General features: G+C 41.6%; 1 protein-coding gene across 3 annotated transcripts; it reads left to right on the top strand.

Moving 5' to 3' along the window:
• Window positions 1-1,488: 1,488 nt before the first annotated feature.
• Window positions 1,489-22,941, top strand: LOC127640739 (von Willebrand factor A domain-containing protein 5A-like). Of its 3 annotated transcripts, none has more exons than XM_052123457.1 (19): window positions 1,489-1,655; window positions 1,961-2,008; window positions 5,329-5,531; window positions 7,960-8,182; window positions 15,068-15,231; window positions 15,369-15,483; window positions 15,616-15,791; window positions 15,875-15,963; window positions 16,070-16,214; window positions 16,327-16,406; window positions 16,490-16,604; window positions 16,727-16,885; window positions 17,452-17,555; window positions 21,018-21,244; window positions 21,403-21,528; window positions 21,824-21,886; window positions 22,156-22,292; window positions 22,374-22,497; window positions 22,630-22,941. In XM_052123457.1, exons 2-19 carry the CDS (start codon window positions 1,966-1,968, stop codon window positions 22,707-22,709), a joined length of 2,373 nt encoding a protein of 790 aa, XP_051979417.1. In that variant the 5' UTR covers window positions 1,489-1,655; window positions 1,961-1,965; the 3' UTR covers window positions 22,710-22,941. The 3 variants fall into 3 exon arrangements, with proteins under 3 accessions (XP_051979417.1, XP_051979416.1, XP_051979418.1); XM_052123456.1 differs by having other exon boundaries at window positions 22,153-22,292; window positions 22,630-22,938; XM_052123458.1 differs by having other exon boundaries at window positions 21,018-21,235; window positions 22,153-22,292; window positions 22,630-22,933.
• The last annotated feature ends 957 nt before the right edge of the window (window positions 22,942-23,898 follow it).

The following is a 23,898-nucleotide window of genomic DNA, read 5'->3' as shown; positions in this document are numbered from 1 at the left end:
GGAATGATCACATTATCAATGTGATGAAAGTGTTTATGTATATACTGTATAAAGCATTATTATTTACTACACATGTACTATTACCCTTCACCACGTCAGCCTGCCACCGGACCCATAGCAGAATCTAGGATTGATATAGTGGGACCTTTTACCTGTGCTCATTCTGATTGTGCAATCACCCTAAATGATTACCCCAGTAAATGACGAGACATCATTCCTCCAGTCTGTTTTCAGTAGAGAAGGAAATCCACAGTGACGAGTTCATACAGAGCTACTCCACATAGCAGCACAGGTGTTTCTCTGTCAACTGCTTCACAACACACAACTGGACATGTTTCTTTGTCAAGAGTGACACACGTGCTGCAGTAAAAGATACTGTGAGACAGACAGAATGTGAAGCTGAAGGCCATGAGGACAGTCACAGGTGACCTTTAACCCGAGCAGCAGTCGTCCTAGATCAGCCACATGGTTGCAGGAACATGAGTTACAGTAAAAGTTATGGTTCAGTTGTAACTCATGTTTGTGTTGTAACTGATTCTATTAACAGTTTTATGAGCAGTTATGCTTGCACAGATTCTCACACAGTGTTGGGTATATTGATTCAAGAATCAGCTGTAATATTATAATATCTACAGTTAAACCGGTTTGTATGCTTGAGAACACGTATGTGCACAGTAATATCCTAATTGGGATTTTTTGTTAAACAAAACAGAAAACGTTGTCGTCAAAGAGTTATTTCAGTGTTTGTTATAGTGATTCGGAGAAATGTGGCAGCAGATGGTAAAACAGTATCGTGATATAGTTGTCCTGGAACATCCGGGAAGAGAGTTATTCTCAGATTATGGCATTGAAATAAAACCCTGAATTCTACATGACACATCTTTCCGTAATCATAGACTGATTGTCTCATGACATTTCCATCAACACAGTACAGAGCAGTGAGATGATTGCATTAAGAGTTTAATCATATCTCCAGGAAAGGGTTAAAGTGTCTTATAGTTTCACAACAGTGTATCTGTAACATGAGTTAAGCAATATTTGCCCCAACTCTTACTACAGTGTCACTTAAAACTAGTTACATTTAAAACATATGTGACCAGTTTGCTACAACTACTATTTTAATTTTTTTACCTTGCATGTACTAATCTCTTCTCATGAAAATATAGTAATCTGACAATGTAGTTAATTCTGTTTAACTAACTGAAATAGTTACTTTTAAAACCACACACTGAACAATATAGTATCTATTGTTAAATTATATATCCTGAGCTACTCTCTAAGTTTGAATATCCCAAAGACTGTCTTCATTTATAGCAAAAAATGAAAAATCTGATTTTGTTGACTTATTGTGTTTGCTGTTTTATACATTCTGCTTCAAAAACTTAAATCAGTGATTCAAATGCGTGTGTGTGTGCGTGCACAAGAATCCAACATGTGACCTAATTAATATTCATGAGCCAAGCCTTCAGCATTCCTGGATCCGCCGCCTCCCGGTATATATGACTCAGCACACATATGAGAGTCACACCTCTTGCTGAAAACATCTCTGTCCACCACAAACTGTCGTTTGCATTTTAACTTGTTGACTGAAGTTTCGGAGGATTTAAAGCAGGAGAGATTGTGTCCGAGTTACTTTCGCTTTGTACAAAGAACAGGTGACTGTTAAAACTATTCTCATCTTTCAGTTTATAGTATATTTGTTTTATATCTTGGTAACTCACTAAGTTTATCTATATTTTACAAATATAATAAAGCGCTTATGTTTCTATGACGCATATAATGTGTAGAGTAAAGCGTATTTAAAGCAGGACTTTATTAATATAGGCTAACTTTAAACAGAGACTGTTTGTCTTATAACAAATCATTTGAAAAATATAATCAAAACTACAGAAAAATCGAGATTCTGTCTGCACAAGATTAAAATGGTTGCGCAGTGAAAGTGTAATTTCCTGTCTCACAGTCAGAATGGTGAAGTGCTGCGGGCTCGTGTCAGAGACAAATATTCCAGGTAAAGTCAACTGTTTCCATCTTTAACATACATGTGTATATGTTTCTTTCATCTCTGTGATGAGTAACTTTGAATTGAATAGTATGAAGGCCCAAACCTGCATAAATAATAAATAAATAAATGTAATAATAAAAAAGCAAAGCAGTGGATGTGGGAAAAGTTCGGAGAAGCCATGGAGAAGGACTTTCGGTCCGCACCAAAGTGCTTCTGGAAAACCGTCCGCCACCTTAGGAGGGGGAAATGGGGAACCATCCAAGCTGTATACAGCAAAGATGGGACACTGTTGACCTCAACCGAGGAGGTTATTGGGCGGTGGAAGGAACACTTTGAAGAACTCCTAAATCCCAACACGCCCTCTATGGTAGAGGCAGAGCTGGAGGCTGATGGGGAATCAGATTCTATTTCCCTGGGGGAGGTCACTGAGGTAGTCAAACAACTCCGCAGTGGCAAAGCCCTGGGGATTGATGAGATCCGACCAGAAATGCTGAAAGCTTTGGATGTGGAGGGGGTGTTATGGATGACACGCCTCTTCAACATTGCGTGGAAATCTGGGACAGTGCCTAAGGAGTGGCAGAACGGGGTGGTGGTCCCCCTCTTCAAAAAGGGGGATCAGAGAGTGTGTGCCAACTACAGGGGTATCACACTTCTCAGCCTCCCTGGTAAAGTTTACTCCAAGGTGCTGGAGAGGAGGGTTCGGCCGATTGTCGAACCTCGGATTGAAGAGGAACAATGCGGTTTTCGTCCTGGCCGTGGAACGACGGACCAGATCTTTACTCTCGCAAGGATCCTGGAGGGGGCCTGGGAGTATGCCCATCTGGTCTACATGTGTTTTGTGGATCTGGAGAAGGCGTATGACCGGGTCCCCCAGGAGAGACTGTGGGAATTGACTGTGGGAGGGCGAAGTCGAGTTCATTCCATGTGGGGGTTGGTCTCCGCCAAGGCTGCGCTTTGTCACCAATCCTGTTTGTGATATTCATGGACAGGATATCGAGGCGTAGTCGGGGTGAGGAAGGTGTGCGGTTCGGTGGGCTGGGGATCTCATCGCTGCTTTTTGCAGATGATGTTGTCTTCATGTCATCATCGGTCCGTGACCTTCAGCTCTCACTGGATCGCTTGGCAGTCGAGTGTGAAGCAGCTGGGATGAGGATTAGCACCTCTAAATCTGAGGACATGGTTCTCAGCAGGAAACCGATGGAGTGCGTACTCCAGGTACGGAATGAGGTTTTGCCCCAAGTGAAGGAGTTCAAGTACCTCGGGGTCTTGTTCACGAGTGAGGGGACAATGGAGCGGGAGGTTGGCCGGAGAATCGGGGCAGCGGGGGCAGTATTGCACTCGCTCTATCGCACCGTTGTCACGAAAAGAGAGCTGAGCCGGAAGGCAAAGCTCTCGATCTACCGGTCAATTTTCTTTCCTACTCTCACCTATGGTCATGAAGGCAGGGTCATGACCCAAAGAACTAGGTCGCGAGTACAAGCGGCCGAAATGGGCTTCCTCAGAAGGGTGGCGGGCTTCTCCCGTAGAGATAGGGTGAGGAGCTGTCATCCGTGAGGAGCTCGGAGTAGAGCCGCTCCTTTGTAGTCGAAAGGAGTCAGTTGAGGTAGTTTGGGCATCTGGTAAGGATGCCCCCTGGCCGCCTCCCTAGGGAGGTGTTTCAGGCACGTCCAGCTGGGAGGAGGCCTCGGGGAAGACCCAGGACTAGGTGGAGAGATTACATCTCCACACTGGCCTGGGAACGCCTCGGGGTCCCCCAGTCAGAGCTGGTTAATGTGGCTCGGGATAGGGAAGTTTGGGGCCCCCTGCTGGTGCAGCTGCCCCCGCGACCCGACTTTGGATAAGCGGTTGAAGATGGAAGGATGGATGTAATAATTAAAAAATAAAGGAATAAATGTCTTGATGAATCAAATATAATTAGTTTTTGATTATATTTATTCCTGAATTTATTATTGTATGACTTTATACTTTTATTATTTTCTATATTTATTTTTAACTTTATTTTTATTCTTTTTAACTTTTAATTATTTATTAATTTAGTTTGCATATTTTTTTTTTATTTTTGTGTGAATTTATTTTTTATATTTATTTATTTCCACATATATTTATTTCCATGTTTATATATTCCCCTATATATTCATTTATTTATACATGTATTTATTTTTACTTTTCTGTGTGCAACATGTAAATGAGGGAGGCGGTCCTTGCGGATCTCCAGTGCATCATTGGTTGAGAGCTCAATAGTACTTATCGGAAGCAGATGGACGTCCCACCGCAGCACCCGCTGACTCGCACAGATTTAGAATATGCAGGAAATGTTTTGCAGAGAGTTTAACGATCCAGGATGTGCTACGACATTAATACCAGCATACAGCTCTCCTAAAACATTAATAAGCACCTCTACTCTAAATGAAACCGATATTTGATGCGCGGTTATTGACTTCATTCGCATGTCGCGCAACTCTCTAGATATATGTGAAGCGTCAGCGATAGTTTTATATACATGCATAAACGATCAGGGAAATGAAGCATGGGTGTATCTTTTACAGTGAACAATCATAACAACAGAAGTCAATATTATGGATTTGCGGACATCAAAATATGAAGTTATATACACAGAAAAAAAAGAAAAGCACAAGGTTAAATCATATAATTTATGAAACTTCCTCATTTTGTGGATTTGTTGAAGAAACGGCTCCCCATTTATTTTGTGATTGTAGTATAACCAATAAATCTTGGATTGACTGAAGCTCTTATGTTTTTAGCCCCACAAATAGCTTTAGTTTACACGCGATATATGACCTGTCACATCAAAACAAGTCAAGAGTAATCGAGCACAAGCTTCAATCAACAATAAACCAATGGTGAGCAGGACCCACCCACATCATCATCATACAATAAACCAATGGTAAGCAGGACACGCCCACATCATTATCATACAAGAGACAGAAATGTAAGAATAAATACAAAAATAAATAAATGTGGGAATATTTAAATATAGAAATAAATACATGTGGGAATAAATTCATATAAAAATAAATGAATGCATAAATAAATAATAATAAAAAACAAACAAATGAAAGAATAACATTTTTTTTAAAGAATAAAAATAAAAGAGAAAATAATAAAGGAAAAAAAGTCAAACAAAAATAAATTCAGGAATAACTTTCATTAAAAACTAATTATATTTGTTTTATCAAAACATTTATTCCTTTATTTATTTTCTTATTATTACATTTATTTATGTATTTATTTATTATTTTTGCATGTTTTGTCCTCCATAGAATAGGAGTGTGTTGTTGAACACAGATGTTTGTGTGTGTCTGTAGTTCCTCTGAAGAACATCTCAGTGGATCTGCAGGTCCAGGATCATATAGTTTCAGTCTCCTCCAGTCTGCAGTATGTGAATGAAGAACTTTCTCCTCTGGAAGCTGTGTTTGTGTTCCCTCTGCCCGCTGATGCTGCTGTCTGCCACTTCAGTGCCAAGATCGGAGAGCAAGAGATTGTGGCCGAGGTGCAAGACAGACAGAGCGTGAGTCCAAATACTGACAGACAGACAAGAGCGTGAGTCTAAATACTGACAAATAGACAGACAGACAGACAGACCGTTTGAATCCAAATACTGACAGACAGATAGACAGACAGACAGACAGACAGAGCATGAGTCCAAATACTGACAGACAGACCATTTGAGTCTAAATACTGACAGATAGACAGACAGACAAAGTGTGAGTCTAAATACTGACAGACAGACAGACAGACAGAGCGTGAGTCTAAATACTGACAGACAGACAGACAGAGCGTGAGTCTAAATACTGACAGATAGACAGACAGAGCATGAGTCTAAATACTGACAGACAGACAGACAGACAGACAAAGCGTGAGTCTAAGTACTGACAGATAGACAGACAGACAAAGCGTGAGTCTAAATACTGACAGACAGACAGAGCGTGAGTCTAAATACTGACAGACAGAGCGTAAGTCTAAGTACTGACAGATAGACAGACAGACAAAGCGTGATTCTAAATACTGACAGATAGACAGACAGACAGAACGTGAGTCTAAATACTGACAGAGCGTGAGTCTAAATACTGACAGACAGACAAAGCGTGAGTCTAAGTACTGACAGATAGACAGACAGACAAAGCGTGAGTCTAAGTACAGACAGACAGACAGAGCGTGAGTCTAAATACTGACAGACAGACAGAGCGTGAGTCTAAATACTGACAGACAGACAGAGCGTGAGTCTAAATACTGACAGACAGACAGAGCGTGTGTCTAAATACTGACAGATAGACAGACAGACAAAGCGTGAGTCTAAATACTGACAGACAGATAGACAAAGCGTGAGTCTAAATACTGACAGACAGACAGACAAAGCGTGTGTCTAAATACTGACAGAGAGAGCGTGAGTCTAAATACTGACAGACAGACAGACAGAGCGTGTGTCTAAATACTGACAGATAGACAGACAGACAAAGCGTGAGTCTAAATACTGACAGACAGATAGACAAAGCGTGAGTCTAAATACTGACAGACAGACAAAGCGTGTGTCTAAATACTGACAGACAGAGCGTGAGTCTAAATACTGATAGACAGACAGACCGACAGACAGACAGAGCATGAGTCTAAATACTGAAAGATAGACAGACAGACAGACAGACAGAGCGTGAGTCTAAATACTGACAGACAGACAGACAGACAGACAAAGCGTGAGTCTAAATACTGACAGACAGAGCGTGAGTCTAAATACTGACAGACAGACCGACAGACAGACAGACCGTGAGTCTAAATACTGAAAGATAGCCAGACAGACAGACAGAGCGTGAGTCTAAATACTGACAGACAGACAGATAGACAGACAGAGCGTGAGTCTAAATACTGACAGACAGACCGTTTGAATCCAAATACTGACAGACAGACAGACAGACAGACAGAGCGTGAGTCTAAATACTGACAGACAGAGCGTGAGTCTAAATACTGACAGACAGACCGTTTGAATCCAAATACTGACTGACAGACAGACAGACAGACAGAACGTGAGTCTAAATACTGACAGACAGAGCATGAGTCTAAATACTGACAGATAGACAGACAGACAGAGCGTGAGTCTAAATACTGACAGACAGACCGTTTGAATCCAAATACTGACAGACAGATAGACAGACAGACAGACAGACAGACAGAGAGACAGACAGAGCGTGAGTCCAAATACTGACAGACCGACAGTTTCATTCCAAATACTGGCAGATAGACAGACAGAGCGTGAGTCTAAATACTGACAGACTGACAGACAGACAGAGCGTGAGTCTAAATACTGACAGACAGAGCGTGAGTCTAAATACTGACAGACAGACAGAGCATGAGTCTAAATACTGACAGACAGACAGACAGACAGACAGACAGAAGCGTGAGTCTAAATACTGACAGACAGACCGTTTGAATCCAAATACTGACAGACAGATAGACAGACAGACAGACAGAGCGTGAGTCCAAATACTGAAAGACAGACCATTTGAATCCAAATACTGACAGACAGACAGACCGACAGAGCTTGGGTCCAAATACTGAGAGACAGACAGACAGACAGACAGAGCGTGAGTCCAAATACAGACAGACTAACAGACAGACAGACAGAGCTTGGGTCCAAATACTGACAGACAGACAGACAGACAGAGAGTAAGTCCAAATACAGACAGACAGACAGACAGAGCGTGAGTCCAAATACTGACAGACAGACAGACAGACAGAGCGTGAGTCCAAATACTGACAGACAGACAGACAGACAGAGCATGAGTCCAAATACTGACAGACAGACAGACAGACAGAGCGTGAGTCCAAATACTGACAGACAGACAGACAGACAGACCTGTTTGACATGACACTAAGCTTAGTGTATTTCTGTCTGACATCTGTGTGTTTGGCAGTTTTCTTTGTGGATCTGATTGTGTATCTTGCAGGCGAAGGATCAGTATGATGATGCTGTGAGTTCAGGCCAGCAGGCGTTTCTTTTGGAAGAGAGTGAAGAGAGTTCTGATGTTTTCAGACTGAGTGTCGGGTGTTTGTCACCGGGTCAGAAGGCCACCGTCACCATCATTTATGTGATGGAGCTCGCTGTGCAGGCTGACCACGCCCTGCGCTTCTGTCTGCCCGCTGTACTCAACCCACGATACACACCAGCAGGTACAACATTTCAACATGATCTCCAGCATGACAAAATGGCATCTGTATGTAGCAACACTCATTCACTGTTCCTATATTAACTAATGTTATAATGATAGATGACACTTTCAGTGAAAATGTGAACTTTAACTTCACATATAAAGTACTCATTAACGTGTAAATCGAAACATTTGTATTTATAATCATAAACTGTGAGATAGAATCCAGACATCAGAAAAAAGCTGAGATTGGGCAATGGATTTTGGTCAAGGATTTTTTTGACAAATATGGACTAAAGAGATTTGGAGATCACACACTTTGTAAAAACTATGAATTTAAGTGCACAATCCAGAAATAATAAAAGCCACAGAATGTAGAAGGGATTGCACTCCTAAGTACACTTAATATTTATTTTTTATCTGTTGTCATTTTCACATAAATGAGGAATAACAGGGTTCTCGACGTGACCATTGTTAGAAAAGATGAATATAATGGTTATTTATACCTGTAGGGAAACTGGTTTTGCAGTTTACCATTTGAAAATTCACAATACACTCACACAGCACTACACAAACACTGCTACAACACACTGTATATTTATGCAATATATCATACTTCTGAAGTGGTAATTACGAGTATGTCGTGTTCACGTGCTTTGTTGTCGGAAAGATCAGGAAACATGGACGATGCCAGGTTCATTCATACATATTTCATGAGGAGCTGTATTATTATTTTTACTATATTATTATGACACCATAAAACATAATAAGTTCTCTTGCTGATGATAATGGCATTTTGATAAAATACAAGCTATTTTCACAGTGTAAAAATGTACAATCTGCATAGAATATTTGCTGATATCTATAAATGAATATGACCAAAACATCAAGTGCTAACAAATCTGTATTTAGAATGAACAAAACCTTTCATTCAGTACAGAAACCATTCTCTCCTCTGCCATGATGAAAGTTTATGACTCTTATTTCGTAATCTCAGGTATCAAAATGAGATAACTAGTTTTCCAGTCATAATTATGACTTGAGGCATCGTGTGCAACTTCCGAGTGGGAAACGTGTATTTACGATAATTCCGATAGTTCAATAAGTTCATATAGAATTTACACAGTCAAAAGTTCAATTCTACAGACTTTCACACACTGTTGCACTTGTGCATATGGTCGTGTGACAATAAAGTGATTTGATTATTTATTAGCAAAATTACTGTAGAAATAAAAGTCTGCTTCATTCTGTTTGTTTTGGATGTTGGAATCAAATTCTTCTGCCTGATGGAAGAAGTACAAATTCTTCCTAGGGGTGGTGTTTAGGATCATCTAAGATTTGAGTTGCTTTGTCTATTGCTCTAGCTTTATAAATATTTGAAAGACCTAGAGCTTTTCCTCCTATTAGTTTATGTGCAGTGATGGTAATCCTTCTTAAACTGTTTTTATGTATTACGTTTACATTTCCAAACCAAAAGATTAAGAAGAAAGTTGGTACACTTCTACTGTGTTGTGAAAGCAGCACTTACAGTTGAAGTCATTAAAAAACATTCTAACCACTCCACAGATACTCCACATATATTAGCAAAATATTGTTTTGGCGAGTCGTTTAGGACATCTACTTTGTGCATGACACGAGTAATTTATCCAGCAATTGTTTACAGACCGATTGTGTCACTTTTAATTGACTTTAATCACAATTCCAGTGGGTCAGAAGTTTACAAACACTAAGTTAACTGTGTCTTTAAGCAGCTTGGAAAATTCCAGAAAATGATGTCAAGCCTTTAGCCAGTTAGCTTCTGATAGGGGGTGCACTGAACTGGAGGTGTACCTGTGGATGTATTTAAGGCCTTCAAACTCAGTGTCTCTTTGCTTGACATCATGGGAAAATCAAAATAAATCAATCAAGACCTCAGAAAACTATTGTGGACCTCCACAAGTTTGGTTCATCCTCGGGAGCAATTCCCAAATGCCTGAAGATGCCACGTTCATCTGTACAAACAATAGTACACAAGTATAAACACCATGTGACCACACAGTCATCACACCGCTCAGGAAGGAGATGCATTCTGTCTCCTAGAGATGAACGTAGTTTGTGTGAAAAGTGCAAATCAATCCCAGAACAACAGCAAATGACCTTGTGAAGATGCTGGAGGAAACAGGTGGACGAGTATCTAGATCCACAGCAAAACGAGTCCTATATGGACATCACCTGAAAGGCTCAGCAAGGAAGAAGCCGCTGCTCCAAAACCACCATAAACAAACCAGACTACAGTTTGCAAGTGCACATGGGGACAAAGATCTTACTTTTGGAGAAATGTCCTCTGGTCTGATGAAACGCTGTTGAACTGTTTGGCCATAATGACCATGAGATGTATCTGTTTGGCTATTTCAGTGACTTAAAATTTTAGTTTTTTCAAAAACCATGCGTAGACATTATTTTCTCAAGAATACAAACCTGTACACACATGTTGCTCACATATTATTGTAGCCCAGTTTGTGCTGAATACAGTGTTATCAGACTTTAGCCATTAATATGTTTTTAAGCAGCTGAAAAAAGCACAAATGTCAAAACATCTCCAGGGCTCAAAACACCTCAGAGGGATAAAGCTGGTTTCCCCAGTATTGACTTCATTCATAGATTCTGCTTTAATTTATGGCTTGACATCTCAGACATTTCCTGCATTAAGAGTTGTCCCAAATAATTTGGATATTGAAGAGAACATTAAGGTTGTTTTCAGTGGTGGCTCCTGAAAAAATTCTCAGGGGGGGCAATTTTTCTGATAATGATTAAGGTGACCCATTCAATGGGTACAGATTTCCCCTCTAGCTACATAAGTTACAGGTGGAAAGCTATGGAAGAAATTAGCATCTAGGAGACTTCATAAGCAAAAATGACATGGCTCCGCAATTAATTATTCCACTTATTCATTACTTACATTAATCCAATGTTGTGTGATGTAAAATAGCTAAACAGGACACATTTTTAAAAATATATTTCCAGCAACAACATAAAGATGGGGGCAACATATAAGTCAATACCAGAAGCATTTATTGACTGATCTCAAAAGTATTCGCTTACAAAAGCAAAATAAGTTATCACAGTACAAATAAGTACTGTTATCAAGGGTGTTCTTTCACATTCCTCAACACTGCATAAACAATCTGCATTTCCATAAACAAATAAAATATCAGCTTAAAATACAAGTAGACAAATTGTTGAGAGAAGTGGATCTTTAGAACTACATTTTCTGGAATGTATGATATCACCAAATTGCTACTTAATAAAAGCAAAGTAACTTCTGCCCTCTTGTATAGATTTGTGAAAATGAACAGTGATATGCATTTTGCCTGAAAACAGCATTTGAAAATAATTTCTAGAAAAGGTAAAAACAGCTATTTGGCTTTGTAAATATGAACAACCATATTGTGGCCATTTGTATAGATTTGTAAAAATGAACATGAACAGATTTTCTTTAACTTTTTTTTAATTAATGAAAAATAACTAAAACAACATCAACTGTGAACTGATTTGGTGTGTGTGTGTGTGTGTGTGTGTATATGTGTGTTAAAGAGACAGACAGAGAGACTACATTATTTGTACGGAAACTGTGCTCTTCTCTCTTTCCATGCAGCAAAGCGGTCAATGACTTTCTCATTGAAATCCCCTCCATGGAAAGCATGGCCAGTGCATTCAGACATTCCTGGCCCATTGAATTTCGCAGGAATGTCTTAACTCGTGTTAAAGTTGAGAAACATCTCTCAGATTCAGCTGTTGTCATGGTAGTTATGAGGATGTTCAACAGTCTCAGAGAATGTCTACTGGAGGTTGTAGCTCATGAGAACCTGTACAGTGCCAGTGCACCACAGCAGCCCTTGAATTCAGGATTCTCATAGATCAGAGAGAGTTCTGTCTTGAGCTTTCCCTTGTTCAGCATGGGGTATGCATTCACAGTGGCATTCAGAGCCTCATCAGGAAATTAATGGCAGTACCTTTCAAACATATCTGCTTGCAGTAAGGTAGCACTCACAAGGTGGCCAGTGAAAGAGAACCTTGCTTTGGAGTGATCCAGGATGGTGTCGCAGACCTCTTCAGACAGCCTCTGCTTCTCCTCTTCTCTCAAAGCCGTTCTAGGTCTTTTGGCTCCTGTTGCTACTTGCAGCTGCTGTTGAGAGGAGTCCCTGAAGGCAAACAGACCAATGTGTTTGTTAGGCTATGTACAGTACTGTAGTCTATGTGATGCAGACAGGTATATGCAATTTATCCACGTATAGTACAAAGATTTCAGTTCCACTTAAAATGGGCAGGGATGCATAAAGTCTTTAGTGTTTAAGTTAGCCTTTGTGTCTCACCTAGACTGGATGTTCAGCACAGTATACAGTTTATAAAGTAAGCTAGATTACACCACTGGCCATATATAATGAGAATAATGTCATTTCTAACACAAATGCAGTATCCTTTAATGCATACAAATGATATTGTTTAATCTTACCTTATGGCCTGCACACTGCTTGTGAAGCTGTCGAGGGCATGTTTGATAAAGACAGCATCGATGTCCTTCTGCTGGAGCTTCTGGTACAGAGTATCGACGTGGGGCATGATTTTGTGAAAAAGCCACAGGAAAAAAATGAAATCATCATGTAGCATCCTCACGTAGCTAGATGCCTATCTCACGGTGGGCTGGTCAAATGAACCCAATGAACCCGTCCTGATGGCTTGAAAACATTGTATGAGGTTGTCTCGATTCTCGTAGACAGTGTTCACGACTCTGCTGTTGAAGTTCCACCGTGTGGATGAAGTTCTCGGCAGTCTTCGTGCAACAGTCTGGTCAAGAATGCTGTTGCGTTTGGGTGACCGGGAAAAAAAAGTTGCCATGCCGCTCATGTCGGAAAAGAAAATATTAACTTTTTTGATGCGAGAATTAGCTTGCTGCATGATCAAATTCAACTGATGCGCATAACAATGCACATAATGGGCATTCTTAAAATGCTCACGCACCTTTTGCTGCACACCAGCCTTCTCTCCCCTCATCACACTGGCTCCATTGTAAGCTTGCGCAAAAATACCGTTCAGTCTCTCCAAAAGCACACTGGCAATTGAGATTGATTCCGAGATGTGAATAACCTCAAAAAAGCGTTCCTGCACTTTATGGTTGCTATCGATGTACCTCAGCACAAGCACCAGCTGTGTCTGTAGAAACGTCCGTGGTCTCGTCAGCTTGGATGGCTACGAAGTTCGCCGACTTCACCTCCTCCACAATTTGTTCCTTCACAACCGCTAGCATACACTCCAGTAGCTCGTTTTGAATGGTCTTTGATGTGCCCTTGAAAACTTTAGCATTTTTAAGATGCTCCTCAAACACCTCATCTAACTGTGGCACAAAGTTGACCAGTCCAAGAAAAATACCATGGTTGGTGGAGCCCTCAGTTTCATCTTTGCCTCGCAAACTCAAACACTCAAGTGGTGCTGTCTGCCATGCCGTCTTCAGGGTGAAAGAGGCAGAAGACTGCATTGGCTACGTCGCAGCCTGCTAGCCAGGTTTTTCGTTGGTACCAATTTTTGGAAAATCCACGGGTGTAGGACTTTCCCCCTTTAGTAGAAACCTGTTGAATGATTAAATTTGGTCTGGGAGGTCCTAATTGTTTCGTTGACAATTTATCTTGATTCGTTCCAAGACTAAAAGGAACTTCTTTCAAAGAGACAATCGAGTTGCACTGAATGCTAGCCATCTTGACAATAGTACGTGAATTGATTGACGCTGCTACCCGCTCTTTTCTTAGTTACGCTCATGGTTACGTTACGTATGACGAAAGCGTGTAAGTGCAAGCCCTCCCGGAACCCATAGAGATTGTATTGAAAGCTCTGATATTTAAAAAAAAATTTTTTACATGAGAGTCTATGAGAGACTTCTGGGGCGATTTTCAACCTGACTGAAATCGCCTCAAAAGGGGCGGGGCCATTTTAAGCACGACTTAAGCCTGATTGGCAGATCAGATGTCTAGAATAGAACACTGATAACGACTGTTGCCGTGATATAATTGGTTAGAAAAAAAATCCCTCCTTTTCCCGTTTGGCAGTGCGTCGCCCATATCGCCCTAATGAACACACCGCCCCTGGTTGTTTTGTTAAATGGGTTTGAATTTTTGGATTTCCAAAGTATGAGGATGAAAACGATGTATCATATTTGTGCTAAATCAGCGGCGTTTGGTCAGTTGAAGGAAAGGATCGATACTAAATGGAGGACTGACCTGTCTGTGCCCAGAGATGTAAATCCCTCATGGGGGCTGTTTTATAAGAGATGTGGAGAATACTTCACAGTGCACTGGATTCAAACACCTTTTGTTTCTACATTTTATAGAATGGTTTTACCTGAATGTTCGTTCTGTAAGGCCTCTGACACCGTGTTTCATTTATTTTGTGAGTGTTCAAGGCTGGTTCCACTTTCTGTACTATTGGAAGAACTAATTATGAAATTGGGATTTTTTTATTTTTGGTTGTAAGTATAAACAGTCGTGGCGTGAACAGTGTGTGCTTGCCAATTTTTTAATGGGCCAAGCCAAGATTTCTATGCTGAAAACACATCAATGTAAAAATATGGGTCAGGAAGTTGTCTCTGTTTAAATCATTGGTAGAATTAGGGTAGCTATTGAATTTGCATATTACAAACAAATTGATGATGTACTTTTTTCAAAGTGAGGTGGGGCGTGAGAGAGGCATTAGTGACACTGAGCGAGTTTGGAAATATAGTTTTTAATTGGTAAAATAGTGTCGTGTTTTGTTGTTTTTCTGTGTATATGTACATGTGTGTATATATATAATTTTTTTGTTTATGTGTTCTGTAATATTTTGAAACATTGTGTAAATTAAAAGTTTTAAAAGTCAAAAGTCTCTCTCTCTCTGTTGTCAGGTTCTGGTGGTGGAATCGTTTCTGAGGTTTCATCAGTATCTGCCGTTCCGTACTCTCTCTCTCTTGGTGTCCATGTGAGATCTTCAAACCCAGTTTCCAAACTTGAGTCCAACTGCCGTCTGGATCCTGTAGAGTTCCTGAACTCTGATCACACTCATGCAACGGTAATGTGTGTGTGTGTGTGTGTGTGTGTGTTTAAGGAGAGATAAGGTAGTTTAATATATTTTAAATAATATAATAATATAATATATTAATAAGTCTGTAATCATTGGTGTGTGTGTGTGTGTGTGTGTGTGTGTAGGTGAGTCTCAGTCCCGGTCACATGTTTGATAAAGATGTTGAGGTGTTTGTGTACTACGAGAATACCCATCAGCCCACTGCAGTCGTGGAGGCAGGAGTGGCCACTGCACCACCGGGTAAAACTCTCTTAAGCATGCTTTATATAATGTATGACATGTAACGAGTATAATTTACATATATTGTGTGCTTATAAAATATGAAAGTCATTTCCTTTCACAGCAGTTGTGTTTAATGTCTCTGTATTTCAGGTTCTTTGATGGCCGATCCAGTGCTCATGATCAGTTTGTACCCAGAGTTCCCTGAGGAAGTGATGTCATCATTGGTATCTCAAGGCGAGTTTGTTTTTGTGATTGACAGGTCAGGCAGTATGGACTGCATGATGCATCATGGGGAAGGGGCACAGATGCGCATACAAAGTGCAAAGGTAAGATTTGAAATATGATGCATTTATGCTAATGTATGTATTTATGGAAATGTGTTGAGATGTGTACATTTATCTCTCTGTAGGACACACTGCTGTTACTGTTGAAGAGTCTGCCCATGGGATGCTACTTCAATATCTATGGATTTGGCTCTCACTTTGAGTCCTTTTTCCCGTGAGTATTTGGATGTGAAGTACACTTCAGAAATGATTTAGTGGCGTTTGGTTTTGTAATGTGTGTGTGTGTGTGTGTGTGTGTGTGTGTGTGTGTGTGTGAGCAGGCAGAGTGTCGTGTACAGTCAGGACACGATGGAAGAGGCTGTGAAGAGGGTTCAGCAAATGGGAGCAAACATGGGTGGCACAGAGATTTTAGAGCCTCTGAAACACATCTACAGTCAGCCGTGTTTCCCCGATCACCCCAGACAGGTATCACTCCTGCAGATTCTCTCTGGAAATCAAACGTGGATCATGAAATATCACACAGAGAAGGAGAATGTGTCTGCTCAGTGATCATCAGTGATGTTTTCTCTGTGTGCAGTTGTTCATCTTCACTGATGGAGAAGTGTGCAACACTAAACAGGTGCTGGACCTGGTGAAGAGTAACGTCTTCTCTCACAGGTGTGTGGACATGAATGACATTATAATGTTTAATAGTCCATGAGTGGTGATGAGATGTGTTTGAGCTGTTGTTGTGTTGTCAGGTGTTTCTCATTTGGGATCGGTGAGGGTGCGAGTAGCGCCCTCATTTCAGGAATGGCCAGAGAAGGTTCTGGTCACGCTCAGTTCATCACAGGCGCTGACCGTATGCAACCCAAAGTAAGAACATGATCCTCTGCTTTTACTAAAGAAGTGAAACTATTTATTTGACATAAAGTAGATAAAATACAGATGTGTGTGTGAATATCTCGAACAGATGTTTTCTTGTTAATATTTATCAGGTGATGCAGTCGCTCAGATTTGCGCTGCAGCCAGCGGTCGATAACATCTCTGTGACCTGGACTCTTCCTGACGGCGTCTCTGTCGAAACACTGTCCCCACCCATCCGGGTGCTCTTCCGGGGTCAAAGGGCAATCATTTACGCACAGCTGAAAGGACAGGTGACATTTGAGTCTGTTAGTGGCCCAAATCCTGTCAACACGTGATTAATTTAGATACATTTATTCACTAATGATCTCTTTTAGGAAAAGGGAAGAAGACACATTCAGTTTATGTTTATTCATGTAAAATGACACTTCTGCATCAGTCAAGCATTTTGTTTCATGTGGGTGGATTTGTCAAAGATATGATGATATCATTTAGAAAGTCAAGTAACTTTATTTATAAAACCCTTTTCACAACACACATCATTTCAAACAGTTTTACAGAAAATCATCAATGAAATGAAACTGTAATATCGATAATGTCTCAGAGTCATCTTTGTGTTGTACTTTATTATATTGATGCCTTTAACCTCAAATGTGACACAGTAAAATGTTAATGGTAATAATTGCACAGTGTTTTTTGTTTTTCATGGGTTAGAAATGAAATGAAAGAAAAATAAAATGAATGTAATCTGAATAATAGTCTGAAAAAATGTTAGGTCCCTCTCAAAATTGTTTTTGGACAATCAATTAGTTTAGACTCTTAAATCTTCATATCTTCATGTTTTTTCACTCTGTCATAGAGTTCTGGAAGCTGTGAGGGAGCAGTGATGATGAAATACAACCTGAAAAATCAACCAGTGACTAACCAGATAAACTTCACCCTAAAACCAGCCCAAGACACAGGGTAACACGCACACGCACACACTCTCACGCACGCACGCGCACACTCACTCACTCGCACTCGCACACTCGCTCACTCGCACACTCGCACACTCACTCACTCACGCGCACACTCGCTCGCTCACTCGCACGCTCCCTCGCACGCTCACTCACTCCCTCGCACGCGCTCACTCACTCACTCGCACGCGCACACTCACTCATTCGCACTCACTCGCACGCGCACACTCACTCACTCAATCACTCGCACGCGCACACTCACTCGCACACTCACTAACTCACTCACTCGCACGCGCACACTCACTCACTCGCGCTCGCTCGCACGCTCACTCGCAAACTCACTCGCTCACTCACTCGCACACTCACTCACACACGCGCACACTCACTCGCACGCTCGCTCACTCGCACACTCACTCACTCGCACACTCACTCGCACACACACCCTTCTCTCTCTCTCGCACACACCCACTCGCACAAACTCGTACAGACACACACATTCACACCCTTACACACATTCGCTCGCACGCGCACACTCACACGCACACACACCCTCTCTCTCGCGCGCACACTCTCTCGCACACACCCTTCTCTCTCTCTCTCTCGCGCGCGCGCACACCCATCTCTCTCTCGCGCGCACACCCTTCTCCTTCTCTCTCTCACAGACACACTCTCGCACACACACAAACTCGCACACAGACACACTCTCACAATCGCACACTCACAATCGCACACACACACACTCGAGCACACACACACACACTCGCGTGCTCACGCACACACTCACATGTAGTATAGATGTCTATAGAATAGATTATAAAGTATACAGTGTAGAATGTATAGTTCTTTATGCAGTGTAGATGTGTGTGTGTGGTGTAACACACAGTGCAGTGTAGATGTGTGTGTGTGTGTGGTGTAACACACAGTGCAGTGTAGATGTGTGTGTGTGTGTGTGTGTGTAACACACAGTGCAGTGTAGATGTGTGTGTGTGTGGTGTAACACACAGGGCAGTGTAGATGTGTGTGTGGTGTAACACACAGGGCAGTGTAGATGTGTGTGTGTGTGTGTGTGTGTGTGGTGTAACACACAGGGCAGTGTAGATGTGTGTGTGTGGTGTAACACACAGGGCAGTGTAGATGTGTGTGTGTGGTGTAACAGTGCAGTGTAGATGTGTGTGTGTGTGTGTAACACACAGTGCAGTGTAGATGTGTGTGTGGTGTAACACACAGTGTAGTGTAGATGTGTGTGTGTGTGTGTGTGTAACGCACAGTGTAGATGTGTGTGTGTGTGTGTGTGGTGTAACACACAGGGCAGTGTAGATGTGTGTGTGGTGTAACACACAGGGCAGTGTAGATGTGTGTGTGGTGTAACACACAGTGCAGTGTAGATGTGTGTGTGTGTGGTGTAACAGTGCAGTGTAGATGTGTGTGTGGTGTAACACACAGTGCAGTGTAGATGTGTGTGTGTGTGTGTAACACACAGTGCAGTGTAGATGTGTGTGTGGTGTAACACACAGTGCAGTGTAGATGTGTGTGTGTGTGTGTAACACACAGTGCAGTGTAGATGTGTGTGTGTGTGTAACACACAGTGCAGTGTAGATGTGTGTGTGGTGTAACACACAGTGTAGTGTAGGTGTGTGTGTGTGTATGTGTGTGTGTGTGTGTGTGTAACACACAGTGCAGTGTAGATGTGTGTGTGGTGTAACACACAGTGTAGTGTAGATGTGTGTGTGTGTGCGGTGTAACACACAGTGTAGTGTAGATGTGTGTGTGTATGTGTGTGTGGTGTAACACGCAGTGCAGTGTAGATGTGTGTGTGTGTGGTGTAACGCGCAGTGTAGATGTGTGTGTGTGTGGTGTAACACGCAGTGTAGATGTGTGTGTGTGGTGTAACACGCAGTGCAGTGTAGATGTGTGTGTGTGTGTGTGTGTGTGTGGTGTAACACACAGTGCAGTGTAGATGTGTGTGTGTGTGTGTGTGGTGTAACACACAGTGCAGTGTAGATGTGTGTGTGTGTGTGGTGTAACACAGTGCAGTGTAGATGTGTGTGTGGTGTAACACACAGTGCAGTGTAGATGTGTGTGTGTGTGGTGTAACACACAGTGCAGTGTAGATGTGTGTGTGTGTGTGTGTGGTGTAACACAGTGCAGTGTAGATGTGTATGTGTGTGGTGTAACTCACAGTGCAGTGTAGATGTGTGTGTGTGTGGTGTAACACACAATGCAGTGTAGATGTGTGTGTGTGTGTGTGGTGTAACACACAGTGCAGTGTAGATGTGTGTGTGTGTGTGGTGTAACACACAGTGCAGTGTAGATGTGTGTGGTGTAACATGCAGTGCTTTGCAGATGTGTATGTGTGTGTGTGTGTGTGTGTAACACACAGTGCAGTGTAGATGTGTGTGGTGTAACACGCAATGCAGTGCAGATGTGTGTGTGTGTGTGTAACACACAGTGTAGTGTAGATGTGTGTGTGTGTGTGTGTAACACACAGTGCAGTGTAGATGTGTGTGGTGTAACACGCAATGCAGTGCAGGTGTGTGTGTGTGTAACACACAGTGTAGCGTAGATGTGTGTGGTGTAACACACAGTGTAGTGTAGATGTGTGTGGTGTAACACGCAGTGCAGATGTGTGTGTGTGTGTGTGTGTAACACACAGTGTAGTGTAGATGTGTGTGTGTGTGTGGTGTAACACAGTGCAGTGTAGATGTGTGTGTGTGTGTGTGTGTGTGGTGTAACACGCAGTGCAGATGTGTGTGTGTGTGTGTGTAACACGCAGTGCAGTGCAGATGTGTGTGTGTGTGTGTGTAACACACAGTGCAGTGTAGATGTGTGTGTGTGTGTGTGTGGTGTAACACACAGTGTAGTGTAGATGTGTGTGTGTGTGTGGTGTAACACACAGTGTAGTGTAGATGTGTGTGTGTGTGTGTGTGGTGTAACAGTGCAGTGTAGATGTGTGTGTGTGTGTGTGTGGTGTAACACGCAGTGCAGATGTGTGTGTGTGTGTGTGTAACACGCAGTGCAGTGCAGATGTGTGTGTGTGGTGTAACACAGTGCAGTGTAGATGTGTGTGTGTGTGTGGTGTAACACACAGTGTAGTGTAGATGTGTGTGTGTATATGGTGTAACACGATGTGTTGAAGAGTGGGGAGGTGTAATTGAGGAAAGAGGTTTGTGAGGATTGGAGGTGTGAGGTTCTCCAGACTTATATAAAGCTTTAACGCAGGCCTGGACTACAAACGTGATTGGCTGAATATTTATGACATTTTTCTTTTCCTGAAACATGAGATTTATTGTGCAGTCACTTGGATATTATATTTCGAATCATATATAGAAAAACATTTAGCTCAGGTCATATTTTGTGTATGTGTGTTTTTCAGATCATAAATGTAGAATAACTTTAAGAACAACATTACTGGTGAATCATGTTTTCTGCGTGCTGTATGTTTTAACAGCATTTGTTTGTGTCGCTGCAGATTGGCCGTCCACCGGCTGGCGGTGCGCTCTGTGATTGGTCGTCTGGAGCAGGAGGAGCGAGCGGGAGGTGCAGATGTGGAGGAGATCAAGAGAAAGATGGTGGAGCTCAGCATTCAAGCAGGAGTGAGCTGCGTTCATACGGCCTTCATCGGCATTAATAAAAACAACAGAGAGACTGTGAAAGGACCACTGCTGCAGAGGAGAGTCCCGACACAACGTCAGTCGTGTGTGTGTGTGTGTTTCATGGAAATGTGTTCATCTTTATGGATGTGCACTGTTTTCAGTATCTGATGTTGAAGAATAATTTCTAAATCTATTTTCCTCTAAAATGGTTTACATTTGCAATATTAATCTCATCAAAATGTGAAATGAATGCTGTTTCAGATTTATTTGGGATGCCTGCGATGGGGCGGATGGCTAGGAGCTGTGCTGCTAGGGTGCTAGGGAGTCCCCCTATGTTCATGAGCTGTGCCCCTATGATGATGCCACAAGCCCAAATGATGAAGTGCAGTTAGTATATATACGATTTCTTCTCAACCTGTTAAAAGTGTGTCGGTGTGTACATGTGTGTTTAAATGTGAGATTTTGTTTGTGACTCTGTGACAAGATGTATTTTTTTTAATCTGTATGTGTTTTTCTATTTGTTCTTTCTTACAAATGGTATATCTCCCGAGATGTGTAAGAGAAGTCACATGATATGACACATTATATTCCTTTCATTCTTTAATATGCATGTGTCCATCTACAGTAAATGTCTTTTTCTCAATAAATGAATGTATTGATCTAGATTGTGTTTTTTTTTCAGGTGCCACCCCTCCGATCCCTTTCTACAGCTCGATGATTGAATGTGATGAAATATCACAGCCGGGTAAATCAACCAATCGTGTTCAGACTTGCACATCAACACTCTAATCATTCAGAATTAATTTTAAATGGTGAAGTTAGTTCATATAATAATGACCAAAACTTCTTTCTGATTTTAATGTTGCTTAAAACGCACATTTCATGTTTATAAAGATCATTTACATTCTATAAAATGTCCTAAAAATGTAGCCCACGAGGTTCCCCTCATCTAAACTGTCATTTTCTGTATTTCTCTCCCTCTTCACACCTAAAAAAATAACGTGTTTTCAGAAGAGGCGGAACCCCAGCAGGACCCTTTGCTCCAGCTGATCACTCTTCAGAAGGCTGCAGGATTCTGGGAGCTTGGTGCCTCATTGGCTCATGTGATTGGAAAGGCAGAAGATCAGGTGACCAATCAGAAACCAGACAAGGTAATAATTATTAAGTATCAAATACATTCAGAGCGTCTGTGTACAGCAGCCAATAACTAATGAATGTGGACGATGTTCCAGGTGGATGGGTCAGTTTGGGCCACAGTTCTGGCTCTGATCTGGTTAAACGGGTTTAAAAAAGATGATCAGGTTGAATGGCAGTTTATGGCTATGAAGGCGGTGTCATGGATTCACTCGCAGAAAGGTGAGAATATTCATCCAGTCAACATTCATGGCCATTGATACTATAGACCAGTTTGATTAAAGGGGGTAATTGTGTGTGATTACTTCACATTCTTTTTTTAGTGCAAGTAATTCATGTGTGTGTGTGTTTCAGTGGGCACTCTCTCTCAGTGTGTGTGTGCTGGGAATCTCCTGCTGGATTGTCAAGTGTCTGAAGACATGCTGGGAATCTAAAGACGCTCTTTCAGTGTGTTTCATCAACATTAACTACATATACTCAGTGCTTTTTTGCTGATATCACAATTTAACTTTAATAACTGACAGATGTATTTATCTTTGTATCAGTTATTATTAAAACTGTCCTGAACTCATATTAGTGTTGTGTATGTGATGCTGTAAATATTCACACTGCTTGTGACTTCCTAGTCTGATACAGTGCCTTCACAAAGTTTTCAGACCCCTTAATTTATTTATTTTTTTTGTTGCAGCCTCATGCTAAAATGCTTTAAAAAAAAAAATTCCCAAAATCAATTAACACTCCATACCCCATAGTGACAAAGCAAAATTTGTGTAACAGTGCAAATTTATTAAAAAGATAAAACTGAAATATCACATTGACATAAGTATTCAGACCCTTAACTCAGTACTAAGCTGAAGCACCTTTGGCAGCGATTACAGCCTCAAGTCTTTTTGGGTATGATGCGACAAGCTTTGCACACCTGGATTTGAGGATTTTCTGTCATACTTCTCTGCAGATCCTCTCAAGCTCTGTCAGGTGGACAGCCATTTTTAGGTCTCAAGAGATGTTCGATTGGGTCCAAGTCCGGGCTCTTGTTGGGCCACTCAAGACCATTCACAGAATTGTCCCTAAGCCCCTCTTGCATTGTCCTGGCTGTCTGTTTAGGGTCATTGTCCTGTCGCAAGGTGACGTAACCATAGGTGAGGGTAGGAATGTAGATCGACAGATAAATCGATAGCCTTGCTTTCAGGCTGGTACAATGCCTGCATAACTGCTGATGCTGCACCGATCTGTCTGTCAATCTTCCACCTCAGCAATGGAGGCCTGGAACACGGCCCATTCAGACTCAATGTCCCCATCTCCCAGACAGGGGCTTCTGCCAAGCATTCCCAGAAAACCCTTACTATATGTTTGGGCTTCCCAGGTCTGCCCAGTATCTTACACTCTTACAATGGAATACATAGACAATCAATTAATTGCCAACAAAAGCCTTCATCAGCCAATTTACAAGGACAATTGCATCTCTGAAGTCCATCCTGCATTAACTGCAGAAATTCACAAAGACATTGGTCATTAATCTTACAGTTCAAACTAATTCTATGTTTAAACACTGACCCTTAACACTTACTTAGATTAATCATTTTAAACCATGACTTTAACTATACATAAGTAATTTATCCAAAC

Source organism: Xyrauchen texanus, chromosome 49, assembly GCF_025860055.1.
Source record: "Xyrauchen texanus isolate HMW12.3.18 chromosome 49, RBS_HiC_50CHRs, whole genome shotgun sequence".
NCBI classification, from domain to species: Eukaryota; Metazoa; Chordata; class Actinopteri; order Cypriniformes; family Catostomidae; genus Xyrauchen; species Xyrauchen texanus.
Note: the sequence above shows the minus strand (reverse complement) of the source record. Positions and strands in the feature narration are given on the sequence as shown.